The sequence below is a fragment of the Pseudophryne corroboree genome, chromosome 3 (genome assembly GCF_028390025.1).
Source record: "Pseudophryne corroboree isolate aPseCor3 chromosome 3, aPseCor3.hap2, whole genome shotgun sequence".
In the NCBI taxonomy this organism is placed as follows: domain Eukaryota; kingdom Metazoa; phylum Chordata; class Amphibia; order Anura; family Myobatrachidae; genus Pseudophryne; species Pseudophryne corroboree.
The window spans coordinates 402,989,726-403,005,333 of NC_086446.1; the positions used below are offsets into that span (position 1 = coordinate 402,989,726).

The following is a 15,608-nucleotide window of genomic DNA, read 5'->3' on the forward strand; positions in this document are numbered from 1 at the left end:
TGAACATGTGTTCAACCCTTCTCACAACCAGGGATAAAATACCTAGTCACTTGACCCGGTATTTCGACCTTTGCACCTTTCAGACCGCACATGAACACTGGTTATGCGCGTTCAAACTAATAATCTCACCTCCGCATGCAAGGGGGATGAGTTGCCCTTGCAACGGCGTGTAAATGCCAGCGACCGCATTGGAACTTGCGGCCCTATCTCACCCCAGAATTGTGGATGCAGATAATTGAAGTAAATCGCAGATAATTGTATGAACCCCCTAGGGTGTGCGAGTAAGTGCAGCTATATATCACAATCGCGGTACCGCCGAATTTGCAGGGGGACAAGTTCTGATGCCTTGTGTTCCTACTAGAATGCGGTATGGGAAGGCGTGGATGCGCGTGACGGCCAAGGAGGGTGGTGCAGCTCCATTGGCGCCACTCTTACTGGACTTCTCACTGTGAATTGATGCTGTGCAGCAACTTTTCCCACCTGCAGGACACTGCTGTCCACGGCAGGCTACTTTAGCACTACAAGGGCAGGGTGCATTTTGCCGTTTAAAAATCCGTCAGGATGCTGCACCCTGCTAAAATAGCCTAGCATGAAGACTAGGGGCCTAATTCAGACCTGATCGCTCCTCTGCAGATTTGCAGAGGTCTGTGATCAGATAGTCGCCGGCCATAGATAGTGAAAACCCGCCCTGTGCAAGTGTGCGAATGCATGTGTACGCCATGCAAAAACTTTGCCAGACAGCGGACATCTGCAAATCCATTCGCAACTCACTCACCATCTAATGATTTTTGCAGTGTGTGCGTAGCCTAGGACTTACTCCTACAGCGTGATACAAACAGGCTGATCGGGTCCGGAGCTGACGTCATACACCCTCCCTGAAAACGCTTGGGAACGCCTGCGTTTTTCTGACACTCCCAGAAAACGTCCAGTTACCACCCACAAACGGCCTCTTCCTGACAATCACCTTGCGTACGCCTAGCGATAGAAATTTTCGCACCATTCTGTTGCTGCTTGGGTGCGCGCCCCCTGTGTATTGCGGTGCATACGCATGTGCAGTCATTCGATAATTGCCCGCTGTGCGATTTTGTACAACAGCGATCAGGTCTGAATTTGGCCCTAGATACCATTGCCAGTGTTTACATGTCCCTGGCTATATAAAGGCTGAGCTGTACGTATACTGTGTATGCACATTATCATTTTATAAGCATATTGCCACTAGTAATAGGTGCAACTAAAGCGACATGGGCCAGATCTCTCCCTTTACATTGTGACAAATGTTGCCATACCTTTCCAGGTACAGTGCTCTCTCTTTATACAGCCAGCTTAAATTACAAAGGAAAATGTGCCTTTGTGTCACCTCCGTATTTTATAGTGTGGGGGACGCATAATGGGGAAAATACGTTTTCATCCACCTTTTTTGCAGAGCTTATACCTGCTGGCAAAAGAGAGTGGTATTATGGATGGGTAGAATATAGAATATGGAAAGCTGTTCTAATCGTGGGCAGGTAAGTTATCGATATAGTAACTCTTCATACCTCCCAACATGACCCTCTCCAGAAGGGACACAATGCTCTGCTTCTGGACTTTTCTCTTAATGTATGATTGCTGGCACCTGTGTTGAACAGGTTTCTGGATAAGAAAGGTGTTTCACCACAGGTGATGGTAATCATAAATTAAGAGGGAAGTCCAGGAGCAGAGCATTCTGTCCCTCCCGGAGAGGGTCATGTTGGGAGTTATGACTCTTTGCTATGTAAATTGTTGCCCTCCTACGGCCTCCTCCACGTCTCCTGATGTACTGTCCTGTCTACTGGTAGCGCCTCCATGCTCTGGACACTACGCTGACAGACACAGCAAACCTTCTTGCCACAGCTCGCATTGATGTGCCATCCTGGATGAGTTGCACTACCTGAGCCACTTGTGTTGGTTGTAGGGAGGTCATACAGGCACGTGGAGGCCACACACACTACTGAGCCTCATTTTGACTTGTTTTAAGGACATAACATCAAAGTTGGATCAGCCTGTAGTGTGTTTTTCCACTTTAATTTTGAGGGCGACTCCAAATCCAGACCTCCATGGGTTAATAAATTTGATTTCCATTGAAATTTTTGTGTGATTTTGTTGTCAGCACATTCAACTATGTAAAGAACAAAGTATTTAATAAGAATATTTCATTCATTCAGATCTAGGATGTGTTATTTAAGTGTTCCCTTTATTTTTTTGAGCAGTGTATATATAATATAGATATATGAACTGCGACAGTTGGATACCTGATAGACTGAGATGGGCAAGCTTAAACATGTATGGACACCTGAATCCAGCTTTGGCCAAACTTAAACATGTTTAGACACCTGAATGCAAAGTCGGGCAAGCTTAAACATGTATGGAATCATGAATACAGTGTCGGGCAAGCTTAAGCAAGTGTAGACACCTGAAAACAGCAATTGGGCAAGTTTAAGCAAGTGTAGACACCTGAATACAGCAATAGAGCAAGTGTAAGCATGTATAGGTACCTGAATACAGCAATAGGGCAAGTTTAAGCATGTATAGACACCTGAATGCTGCAATAGGGCAAGTTTAAGCATGTATGGACACCTGAATGCAGCAATAGGGCAAGTTTAAGCATGTATAGGCACCAGAATGCTGCAATAGGGCAAGTTTAAGCATGTATAGGCACCTGAATGCTGCAATAGGGCAAGTTTAAGCAAGTGTAGACACCTGAATACAGCAATAGGGCAAGTTTAAGCAAGTGTAGACGCCTGAATACAGCTAGTGAGCAAGCTAGAGCATGTATAGGCACCTGAATACAGCAATATAGGGCAAGTTTAAGCAAGTGTAGACGCCTGAATACAGCTAGTGAGCAAGCTAGAGCATGTATAGGCACCTGAATACAGCAATAGGGCAAGTTTAAGCATGTTTGCAGACTAGAATGCAGCTTCTAGCAAACGTAAAGGTGTGTATAGACATCTGAATGCAGCTTCAGGCACAATTAAAATGTGTACAGCCACAGTGCAGTCATGACATCAGGCAAGTAGCTGCAAGTTAGTACGTGCATAAACTAGGACAGACCACAAGAAATTCAAATTTTCTGTGCCTAAAATACATTAATAAACACAGGTTTATGAGTGTTCAACGGCAATTCAGAAAAACAATATATACACAAACGTAGAGTGGTGAACTGTCCTCCTGTAATATTTATTTTAGAGGTAGATGAGTACGGAAAATAGACTTTACAGAACTCAGATTATATTTCTGTGTAAATACTTCAATTATGCAAACATATTAATATATTATTAGCATTTATTTGTAGGGTGTCATAATTCTGCAGCACCACACAGAGCAATGATACAAAACAGGGCAGACATATATTTTTTTTTATCATCCTAAAGATGGGTGGTATACTGAAATAACTGATAAGTTCACCAGTTTGGAAAGTATAGATTGATCAATGTAGAGGAGGCTAAGGACAGAGCATTGCAGGACCCTACAGGTAGAGGGGGTATGAGTCGTTGGGTAGACACAACTTAGGTCGACAGTCATTAGGTCAACCATGGAAGGTTGAAATGCATTAGGTCGACAGGGACAATATGTTGACATGTACTAGGTCGACAGGTCAAAAGGTTAACATGGGTTTTTGGACTTTTTTGGGCGGTTTTCTTTCGTAAAGTGACGGGGAACCCCAATTAGTGCACTGTGTCCCCTCGCATGGCTCGCTTCGCTCGCCAGGTTACTGTTCCACTCGTAGTCCACGTGGATCGTTAAGTATGAAAAAATACCTTCAGTGGTCGACCTAATGACTTTCGACCTAACGACCGTATCCCGGTAGAGGCATGTGTGTAGGGAGGGGGGAAATGGAATGGAGAAGGACTGATTGGAGAGATGGGAGGTGTACCAAGAGAGGACTGTGGGCCTTATTCAGTATGGATCACATACTCACAAAAATTGTCCCAGTGTGCATGCAAGGAGATGCGACCAATCCATAATCACTTGCTTTCATGAGTGTACTGTCCAAAAAACTGACTAAGGCTAATATTTGATGTATTTATTAGTATGGATTACTACTTATTTGCAATTTGCACTGAAATATACCTGATGTGGACATCTAGAGCAAACCACAGTAGCAGATTTGTGTCCCCTTTCACATAAAGTAAGATGTTTAGTTTTTATGTTGAAAGAGTTACAAGGCTCTGGAAAACATCAGGATTGTTATCCTCTGTTTCACTTGGTAAACTCCCATTGAAACCCCAGCCACAGATTAGTAGCCTGCATCAATCCAGATTTAACAGAGCACCCATGGTTCAAAACATACACACCTTTATCTGCTCGGCAACAGTGAAACACACAACGTAACAGTATTGGCTGCATCAGACTGCAAAGCCTAGCAGCTCTTCCTTCTGGTTGCTTAGCAACCTTGTTACTATCCACATCTCTGGATGGAAAATTGAATTAATCGGCAAAGCCCCTGCTTAACTCTTTCATTGTCAAATACATACAACCATAAAGTCATTACTTAGGATCTTCTGAAAACAAGCCCATGTACATAGCAAGTATGTTTCAGCTCCTAAAAATTTAAGATATTGTATCAAGAAAGATCACATATCTATGGAGAGTGATAAAGTGGAAAAGAGATAAAATACCAACCAATCAGCTCTTATCATTTTTCAAACATAGCCTGTAAAATGGCAGTTAATATCTGATTGGCTGGTACTTTATCTCCCTCCATTTTATTACTCTTCAAGGCTCAGTACATTTCCACCGCGTGAAAGAATTCCAACCGTATTCTGTAGTCTATAGATTGCATATTCGAAAGGCAGTATTTTAAATATATTGTGTTAAACTGCTCTCTGAATGTGGAGTATACAATAATGGATACTAGTACCTGTAGCTAAGTTTATATTGGGAGAAAAGTAACCTTATGGTGCAGAAAGGTGAATATGATCAGACTAACATTTACGTTTGCAGGACAAAAGCTGTGCATAACATTGTATGTGGTGTATTCTGCGCTTGCATCTAGGGGCACCACTTCATTTTTAGGTCGGGGGTGGAGGATGGCGAGAAGTTTATTTCACTTTGGCTAACCTAAATTGCTGAATTTTACCCCCTCATGGTCAGCAGGACAACTACTTGACAGAAATAGAAATCTATGTTTATATAGGAATCTCTATCTAAGGGGGAAAGGGGGGGGGGGGGGGGCTGAAAGGATGAAGAGGAGCTGAGGGAGAAGAGGGGAGGAACATATGAAGTGGTAAGTGAGAAGATCGCAGGGCTGGGCTCAGAGGAGGAGCCAGCCCACAGTAAATAGCCACACACTGTAGGGGATGAAGCTGGAAGCAGGGAAGAGGAGGGCCCTAGAGGTGGGCGGAGGACTGTGGGGAAGGAGGAGGTGGAGCAACCGAAAAGGTGATTATATCCATCCTAACACAGCCCATGGTAACACAAGATGGCACCCTACGACCCAGTACATTGACTGGTGCCTCTCAAATAACCCTAACCCCCCCCCCCCCCAATCCGACACTTATGCTTGTATTGTATATTATATTGTAGCATAGGAAAGATTTGACCTTGTTATGTTTTTAACCCCATTCTGTTGTCCATAGTATGTTAATGGTTGATTTTATCAGTGACTGAACTGGTGAATAATGTCCGCGTCAGGCAATGGCAGGAATGCTGGATGACACAGAGGGGTAAATTTACTAAGAATCGTATTTTCCCGTTTGAGGTCAAAGTTCAATCACGAATGACATCGAAAGTGTAAATATGCAACTTTTTGAATTGATTACGACTAATTTACTAAGCTGCCGTATTCTGCATTTTCGGGTTTTCCGATGTCGATGTCATTCGTTTTTTTAGGCAGTGTTTTACGTGAGTGACTTGTAAAACTACCGACTTTAATACAATGAATCTCGGCCGGATCTGAGAGATCCGTGCAGGGCTTCATTGTGCACCTTGTAAAAAAAAAAAAAAAAAAAAATATGTTTAAACTTTTAAAAAAAATTGCGTGGGGTCCCCCCTCCTAAGCCAAACCAGCCTCGGGCTCTTTGAGCCGGCCCTGGTTGCAAAATTATGTTTAAGCAACCAGCACCGGGCTCTGCGCCTGGTCCTGGTTCCAAAAATACGGGGGACAAAAAGCATAGGGGTCCCCCGTATTTTTGAAACCAGCACCAGGCTCCACTAGCTGGACAGATAATGCCACAGCCGGGGGTCACTTTTATACAGTGCCTTGCGGCCGTGGCATCAAATATCCAACTAGTCACCCCTGGCCGGGGTACCCTGGGGGAGTGGGGACCCCTTCAATCAAGGGGTACCCCCCCCCCCCCCCCCCAGCCGCCCAAGGGCCAGGGGTGAAGCCCGAGGCTGTCCCCCCCCCATCCAATGGGCTGCGGATGGGGGGCTGATAGCCTTTGTGAAAAGTGTTTGATATTGTTTTTAGTAGCAGTACTACAAGGCCCAGCAAGCCTCCCCCGCAAGCCTATGCGCTACATTGTAACCAATGGTGGGAACTTTCAGGTCAGCGGTGAGGTCACTTTCGGTCAACCGCTGACCTGAAAGTTCCCACCATTGGTTACAATGTAGCGCATAGGCCGTGTGCCGCCTGTCAGACAGTACAGGAGCACACAGCCGATCAGGAGGGTGCCACAACGTGGCGCTCCCTGATTGGCTGAAGAAACCCACTTAGACATCAGTCAGAGTGGGTTTCTGGCATTCGGGGAAAGGGGTCCTATGTGAAAACATGGGTCCCCTTTCAGTTCGTGGTCGGGTATCCGTTTTTTTATTTTTTCAAGTACGTGGATTACAAAAGGATTACAAGCAGAGGAGCCTTCAACCATGGATTATGTGAGTATAATTTTTTCTACAGGTACACCATGGATTCTACTGGAGAAGAGGACCGACCTGCGTGGGAACATAGGTAAGTATGTATGTATGTTGGTGTGCATGTATGTATTAAAGTTATACTTTCAAGGTGTGTGTGTGTGTGATGTCTTTATTGGGGTATTTTTTTAGTAGTAGTACTACAGGTACCAGCGGGCCCGTTTTTCCGCCGCATGCTGGTACTTGTGGTTCTCCAAGTACCAGCTTGCGGGGGAGGCTTGCTGGGCCTTGTAGTACTGCTACTAAAAACAATATCAAACACTTTTCACAAAGGCTATCAGCCCCCCATCCGCAGCCCATTGGATGGGGGGGGACAGCCTCGGGCTTCAACCCTGGCCCTTGGGTGGCTTGGGGGGGATACCCCTTGATTGAAGGGGTCCCCACTCCCCCAGGGTACCCCGGCCAGGGGTGACTAGTTGGATATTTGATGCCACGGCCGCAAGGCACTGTATAAAAGTGACCCCCGGCTGTGGCATTATCTGTCCAGCTAGTGGAGCCCGGTGCTGGTTTCAAAAATACGGGGGACCCCTACGCTTTTTGTCCCCCGTATTTTTGGAACCAGGACCAGGCGCAGAGCCCGGTGCTGGTTGCTTAAATATGGGGGAACCCCTGTCAATTTTTTCCCCATAATTTTGCAACCAGGGCCGGCTCAAAGAGCCCGAGGCTGGTTTGGTTTAGGAGGGGGGACCACACTCAATTTTTTTTTTTTTTTTTTTTAATTATTACATTTCCCACCCCTTCCCACTGATAAACATGCACGGATCTCATACAAACACGGGATAAAAAAGCAGGTCTGTTTTTTTTTTAGCACTTTTTCACGATTTGTATTTTAGCACGGCAGTGTTTGGCTATTGTCGGCAGTGTTTGTGTTTTGCACTTTTTAGTAAATGACCGATTTCTACCAAATTGCAGGCGTATTTGACCGATGGTGTATTGATTCGTGATTTTTTCCAAGGACTTCCAAAATATTACGAATGCCCTCATCACTGCCGTAATTTTTGCTTAGTAAATTACCGAGATGACACTTTGAAGAAAAAACGGCATCTCGGTCAAAATCGGGACCTTAGTAAATATACCCCAGAGTGTGTGTTTGTGTGTGTGTGTGTGTGTGTGTGTGTGGTGTATATGTGTATGTTTTGCAGTGGTTATACTTATCAAACAAATAAGTCACTCTTTCAAATATTGATGATAAGATCACATCCCTTTTTCATATTGTAAAGCTGAGCTGGTTACCTACCAGGGAGCCAGGTCCACAAACAGTTTACAGTCTTATTGTCGATAAATTTGCATCCTATATTTTGGGAATATAAAAGTCAGTGGCCGCACCTCTTTTCTGGTTTCTAAAAATGTTTTACTGACTTACATTTATAACTATCTGTTTCCTAAATGATAGGTTTGTTTACCCCTGCTGTAATGTACTAGGAAATCTGACTGTGAAAGGTCACCTAGGATACTCTTATGGACAGACCTCTATGGTAAAGCCCCAAATGTTGTGTAGATAGGGCCGTCATAAATATAGATAGGGCAGTGATAAATTAGCTGATAAATTATATGGGGCCCATTTATCAATGAGTTTTAGCTATTTAAAACTCGTTGTGTATGATAAATGGTGCTCTAGACAATCAGCTCCCAGCTGTCATGTGCTTGCAAAAATGACAGTTGGGGAGCTGATTAAATGGAGAACCATTTATCATACACAATAAGTTTAAATTGCTAAAACTCATTGATAAATTAGCCCCATATAATTTATCAGCTAGGTTAAGAGCCAGCTTGTATTTCACATTGAAGATTGCGGGTAGCCAGCCATAAACAAGTAAAGGAATGTGTCAGATGGCATGCCATTCAGCTGATATAATTTGTCCATACTTGTAAAGGATCTACCATTGGAGACCTCACTCATGGTATATGGTTCCTAAAAAGAGAGTATCACATTGTGTACCACAGATAGACTATACCAGCATTATGACCATACTAGCTTAACCTGTCCAGTGTCGGAAACATTTGCCATCCAATCTCATCTGTTTTTTTAATACTGTAATATCTAATTCTCTTGGAAGAGCGCTAACTGGGAAATTCTATCCCATGACATTCACGAATCCCTAGGACAGGCCTGGCCAACCTGTGGCTCTCCAACTTTTGTAAAACTACAAGTCCCCATCATGCTTTGCCACAGTTTTGATATTAGGGAATGCTAAAACTGTGGCAGGGCATGCTGGGATGTGTAGTTTCACAACATCTGGAGAGCCACAGGTTGGCCAGGCCTGCCCTAGGACATCACATTGGAGTAAACTTCATAGTGATCAATTATCTGTATAAACAAATGAAAACTTGTAAAACATACAAAAGGAAAGGTTTGTTCATAGGTCCTGACCAGAAAATAAGACATGATAATGGTACTGAATTGCAATATTTAAGAACTGTTTTCTCTCTATGTAGATTAAAGACTTGCAGCTTGTGCTGTCAGAGGCCAATGAGACCATGCAGGGGCTGCAAGAACAGCTGTCACAGGAGAGACAATTACGGAAGGAAGATGAGGAGACCTTCAACCAGAAGATTGCACAGGTAAGTGTCTACAACTATCAGCATTTCACCTAATAACTCTGAATGATCCTTTTATCTGGATTTACCCTTTGGGCTTTACAGCTCTATATGACGTTTCCTTTTATAAGCATGACAAACATTAGAAGGATGAGCAATATAATGTGTTCTACTTAGTAGGGTGGATATATGAAAGTATCAGAAACTTTGCAGGGTATTTCAGTTGTGTTCTGCTGCACTTGCAATTCTTAGTCTTTGGGGGGTGCCCAGTTGGCTATTTGTATCGCCGAAGGCTATCCTGTTAGCCCAGATGCAGCGGGCTTCTATCCCTGATGCTTGCACGTATCGCGGATTATGCATCCGCGTTAACCGTGCTACCGAAGCTGCGATAACACATGGGATCAGGGACTTATTCTCGATCCCATGTGTTTTTGGCAGATCGCGGGTCTGTTTATGGCCGATGAAAACAGCCTGTAATAGGATACCGCAATAATGACCATCTGTCTTTAATCGCGATATCCGGACGTTTTCACCCGAAAACGTATCTGCACTTACTGCATACTCCCTTTTGTGTTGAACACAAATAGGTTGAATAATGCTTGAATGTAGCTCCAGTGTTCTTGTAATGACTTTGATGCCACAGCATTGTTACATATTGTTACATATTACTGGTTTAGTTTCTTAGAACTACTATTTGCGCGTGATAGAGAATGAGCTGAAGTGATAGAATGCTAGTCTTGTTAGGTTTAATGAAGTGATGAAATAAATTGTTGCAAAAACTCATATCATAGGAGCTTCTTCTTTTAATATGGCAACCGAGTGAAATCATCACTACAGTATGCTATTCCTTTAATTGCAATAAATATGTTTAATGTGTATATATTAAAGTGTAATCGAAAGGACATAACTAAATTATACACATCCAAAAGGTAAAGCAGAACAGCCTTTACTGTGCCATAAGTCTATCTTCTTCCATCATAGTGGCAATGAGAATATGTTGCTGTTTTTATAACACAAGCTTATATCACCATATATAACAATCCTCCTCTTACTTATCTGCTCATTTTACAGCTTTCGTCTACTTTATATACTGTATGCCAGACATACCTGTCCCTGTTTACTTTTAAATGTTAATTCTACCTATAATGGATACTACACCACCATGATTATATGGCCTGCTGAGGCACATTGTTATGCTACAATGCATACTCTGGTAAGGTTACAAAAATGAATGGGCAGCATGGCCGGTGTGCATTACTTCCTCACAGCGCTGAGGTCTTCGGTTCAATTCCCACCATGGCGCTAACTGTGTGGAGTTTGTATATTCTCCAGGTGCTACCATGGGTTTACTCCAAGTACTCCAGTTTCTTCCCACAATCAGAAAATATACTGGGATTGAAAATACCTGACTTTAATTTCACCCTCAAAATATCTGCTAAGCCTAAAGGTTCACATACTTTCTCTTACGTCCTAGAGGATGCTGGGGACTCCGTAAGGGAGACATGGGCACCTAAAAGAACTTTCTAGTATGGTGTGCACTGGCTCCTCCCTCTATGCCCCTCCTCCAGACCTCAGTTAGATCTTGTGCCCAGAGGGGACTGGGTGCATTACATGGAGCTCTCCTGAGTTTTCTGTAAAAATAATTTTGTTAGGTTTTTTATTTTCAGGGAGCTCTGCTGGCAACAGACTCCCTGCATCGTGGGACTGAGGGGAGAGAAGCAGACCCACTTCTTAAGAGTTTAAGGGCTCTGCTTCTTAGGCTACTGGACACCATTAGCTCCAGAGGGAGTTGGAACACAGGTCTCACCCTGGGGTTCGTCCCAGAGCCGCGCCGCCATCCTCCTCACAGATGCCGGAAAAAAGAAGCCGGGTGAGTATGAAAGACATATGAAGACGTCAGGCAGCAGAAGACTTCAGATCTTCATGAGGTAAGCGCGCAGCAGGAAGCTGCGCGCCATTGCTCCCACACTTACACACACACTGGGCACTGATGGGTGCAGGGCGCAGGGGGGGTGCCCTGGGCAGCAATAAACCTCATTTTGGGCATTAAAGCATGTAGTTAGGCTGCGGAGGCAGTAAACTACAGATCCCCGCCATTTTTTTCAAATTTACGAGCGGGACCGAAGGCCGTCGCGTGAGGGGGCGGAGCTTGATCCCTCAGCACTAACCAGCGCCATTTTCTCCACAGAGGCTGCAGAGAACGCTGGATCCCCGGACTCTCCCCTGCTGAGCATCAGAGGGCTGGGGAAAAAAAGAGGGGGGCACATATTTGGCGCAGTGAGTGGGGGAAATATATATATATATATATATATATATATATATATATAAGCGCTATCTGTTTTTTTTTCCCTGGGTCAGTTTGGCGCTGGTGTGTGCTGGCATACTCTCTCTCTCTCTGTCTCGCCAAAGAGAGCCTGCTTCAGGGAATTGTCCCCTCATAGCTATATCCCTGTGTGTGTGTGGGGTGTCGGTACGTGTGTCGGCATGTCTGAAACGGAAGGCTTATCCAAAGAGGAGGTGGAACAGATGAGTGGTGTGTCTCAATCGGCGGTGCCGACTCAGGATTGGATGGATATGTGGCATATGTTAAATGCTAGTGTAGCTTCACTGCATAAAAGGCTGGACAAAGCGCGTCGGCAGGTAATCAATCTACGGATTGTACCGACTCACAGGACCTGTCGGGGTCTCAGAAACGTCCCTTCTCACAAATAAGGGACACAGATACCGACACGGACTCTGATTCCAGTGTCGACTATGATGAAGCAAAATTGCACTCCAGGGTGACAAAAAGTATTTAGTGTATGATTATTGCAATAAAAGATGTCTTGCATATCACTGAGCCCGACACGAGGATACACATGTTTAAGGGAAAGAAACCGGTTATAAGCTTTCCTCCTTCACATGAAATTAATGAGTTATGTGAAAAAGCATGGGAAACTCCAGATAAGAAGCTGCAGATTCCCAAAAGGGTTCTTATGGCGTACCCTTTCCCTACACAGGACAGGGTACGTTGGGTATCCTCTCCCACAGTGGACAAAGCCTTAACACGCCTTTCCAAGAAGGTGGCGCTACCGTCCCCTGACACAGCGGCCCTCAAGGATCCTGCGGACCGCAGGCAAGAGACTACATTAAAGTCTATCTACACTCATACTGGTACTTTGCTTAGACCGGCAATTGCGTCGGCATGGGTATGTAGTGCAGTAGCAGCTTGGACAGATGACCTTGATACCCTAGATAGGGATACAATTTTGTTAACATTAGCTCATATTAAGGACGCAGTCTTATATATGAGGGACTCTCAAAGAGACATTGGATTACTGGGTTCAAGAGCCAATGCTATGGCTATTTCGGCAAGAAGAGCCTTATGGATCCGCCAATGGACGGGGGATGCAGACTCAAAAAGGCATATGGAGGTTTTACCTTACAAAGGTGATGTATTGTTTGGGAACGGCCTCGCGGACCTGGTTTCTACAGCTACCGCGGGTAAGTCGACCTTTTTACCTTTTGTTCCCCAACAGCAAAAGAAACCCCCACAATATCAGATGCAGTCCTTTCGGTCGCATAGATCCAGAAGAGGTCGGGGCTCCTCTTTCCTCGCCAGAGGTAAGGGTAGAGGCAAGAGGACATCTGCTGCGGCTGGTTCCCAAGAGCAGAAGTCCTCTCTGGCTTCCGCTAAGTCTACCGCATGACGCTGGGGCTCCCCTGCGGGAGTCCGCACAGGTGGAGGCACGCCTTCGACTATTCAGCCAAGTCTGGGTTCAGTCAGACGTGGACCCTTGGGTGATAGAAATAGTCTCCCATGGCTACAAGCTGGAATTCGAAGAGGTGCCCCCTCGCCGATTTTTCAAGTCGGCCATACCAGCTTCTACCCCAGAGCGGGAAGTAGTGCTAGCTGCAATTCAACGCTGTGTCAACAGCGAGTGATTATCAGGGTTCCCCTGAGCCAACAGGGAAAAGGGTATTATTCAACCCTATTTGTGGTTCCGAAGCCGGATGGTTCGGTCAGGCCCATTTTAAACCTAAAATCCCTGAACCTGTACCTGAAAAGATTAAATTTCAAGATGGAATCTCTCCGAGCGGTGATAGCCTGCCTGGAAGGGGGGGATTTTATGGTGTCACTGGACATAAAGGATGCTTACCTTCATGTCCCCATATATCCCTCTCATCAGGAGTTCCTGAGATTCGCGGTACAGGATTGTCATTATCAGTTTCAGACGTTGCCGTTTGGGCTGTCCACGGCCCCGAGGATTTTCACCAAGTTAATGGCGGAAATGATGGTGGTCCTGCGCAAGCAAGGAGTCACAATTATCCCATACTTGGACGATCTCCTGATAAAAGCGAGATCAAGAGAGCAATTACTGGAGAACGTGTCACTCTCTCAGAGAGTGCTTCAGCAACATGGGTGGATTCTCAATCTACCAAAGTCACAGTTGGTTCCGACAACTCGACTAGCGTTCCTAGGCATGATACTGGACACGGAACAAAAGAAAGTTTTCCTCCCGTTGGAAAAAGTCCAGGACCTCCAGAACATGGTCCAAGAACTACTAAAGCCAAAAAGAGTGTCAGCTCATCAATGCACTCGGGTTCTGGGGAAAATGGTGGCAACTTACGAGGCCATTCCCTTCGACAGGTTCCATGCAAGGACGTTTCAATGGGATCTTCTGGACAAATGGTCCGGGTCCCATCTACAATTACATAAAAAAAAATAACACTGTCCCCCAGGGCCAGGGTGTCTCTTCTATGGTGGCTAGAGAGTGCTCACCTTCTAGAGGGTCGCAGGTTCGGCATTCAGGACTGGATCCTGGTAACCACGGAAGCGAGCCTCCGAGGATGGGGAGCAGTCACCCAAGGAAGAAATTTTCAGGGACTGTGGTCAGACCAGGAGTCCTGTCTACACATCAACGTGTTGGAGCTAAGGGCCATATACAACGGCCTTCGACAAGCGGAGAATCATCTTCGCAGCCTACCAGTTCTGATTCAATCAGACAATGTCACAGCAGTAGCTCATGTGAACCGCCAAGGCGGGACAAGAAGCAGAGTCGCGATGGCGGAAGCCACCAGGATTCTTCACTGGGCGGAAAATCACGTAAGCGCTCTGTCAGCTGTCTTCATTCCGGGAGTGGACAACTGGGAAGCAGACTTCCTCAGCAGACACGATCTCCATCCAAGAGAGTGGGGACTTCAGCAAGAAGTCTTTGCAGAGATAACTGGTCTCTGGGGAGTTCCTCAAATAGACATGATGGCGTCACGCCTCAACAAGAAGCTTCGGAGGTATTGTGCCAGGTCCCGGGACCCTCAGGCAATAGCAGTAGACGCTCTGGTAATGCCATGGGTGTTCCAGTCGGTCTATGTGTTTCCTCCTCTTCCTCTCATCACAAAAGTGTTGAGGATCATAAGACGAAAAAGAGTACAGACAATACTCATTGTTCCAGACTGGCCTCGAAGGGCCTGGTACTCAGATCTTCAGGAGATGCTCACGGAAGATCCCTGGCCTCTTCCTCTAAGGGAAGACCTGTTACAGCAGGGGCCCTGCATGTTCCAAGACTTACCGCGGTTACGATTGACGGCATGGCGGTTGAACGCCAGATCCTAGCGGAGAAGGGTATTCCGGAGGAGGTCATACCTACTCTAACAAAGGCTAGGAAGGAGGTGACGGCAAAACATTATCACCGTATCTGGCGGAAATATGTCTCTTGGTGTGAAACCAAGAATGCTCCTACGGAAGATTTCCATCTGGGTCGTTTTCTCCACTTCCTACAGACAGGAGTGGATATAGGACTAAAGTTAGGCTCTGTTAAAGTACAGATTTTGGCATTGTAAATATTCTTTCAGAAGGAATTGGCTTCTCTCCCAGAAGTCCAGACGTTTGTAAAAGGAGTACTGCACATACAGCCTCCTTTTGTGCCCCCAGTGGCACCATGGGACGTGAACGTGGTGTTGCAGTTCCTTAAATCACACTGGTTTGAACCCCTTAAGACGGTGGAGTTTAAATTTCTCACCTGGAAGGTGGTCATGTTGTTAGCCTTGGCATCTGCGAGGCGTGTGTCAGAATTGGCGGCCTTGTCTTACAAGAGCCCTTACTTGATTTTTCATGTGGATAGAGCGGAATTGAGGACTCGCCCTCAATTTTTACCTAAGGTGGTGTCTTCGTTTCATATGAACCAACCTATAGTGGTGCCAGTGGCTACGAGTGACTTGGAGGA

General features: G+C 45.4%; 1 protein-coding gene across 4 annotated transcripts in view; it reads left to right on the forward strand.

Annotated features, from left to right (window-relative positions):
* Positions 1-15,608, forward strand: part of MTCL2 (microtubule crosslinking factor 2) — a 146,220-nt gene that overhangs the window by 96,284 nt on the left and 34,328 nt on the right. For all 4 annotated transcript variants that reach the window (XM_063960135.1, XM_063960136.1, XM_063960133.1 and 1 more), the window contains one exon: positions 9,304-9,429. In XM_063960135.1, the coding sequence (XP_063816205.1) occupies positions 9,304-9,429 (126 nt within the window). The remainder of the gene's footprint in view (positions 1-9,303; positions 9,430-15,608) is intronic.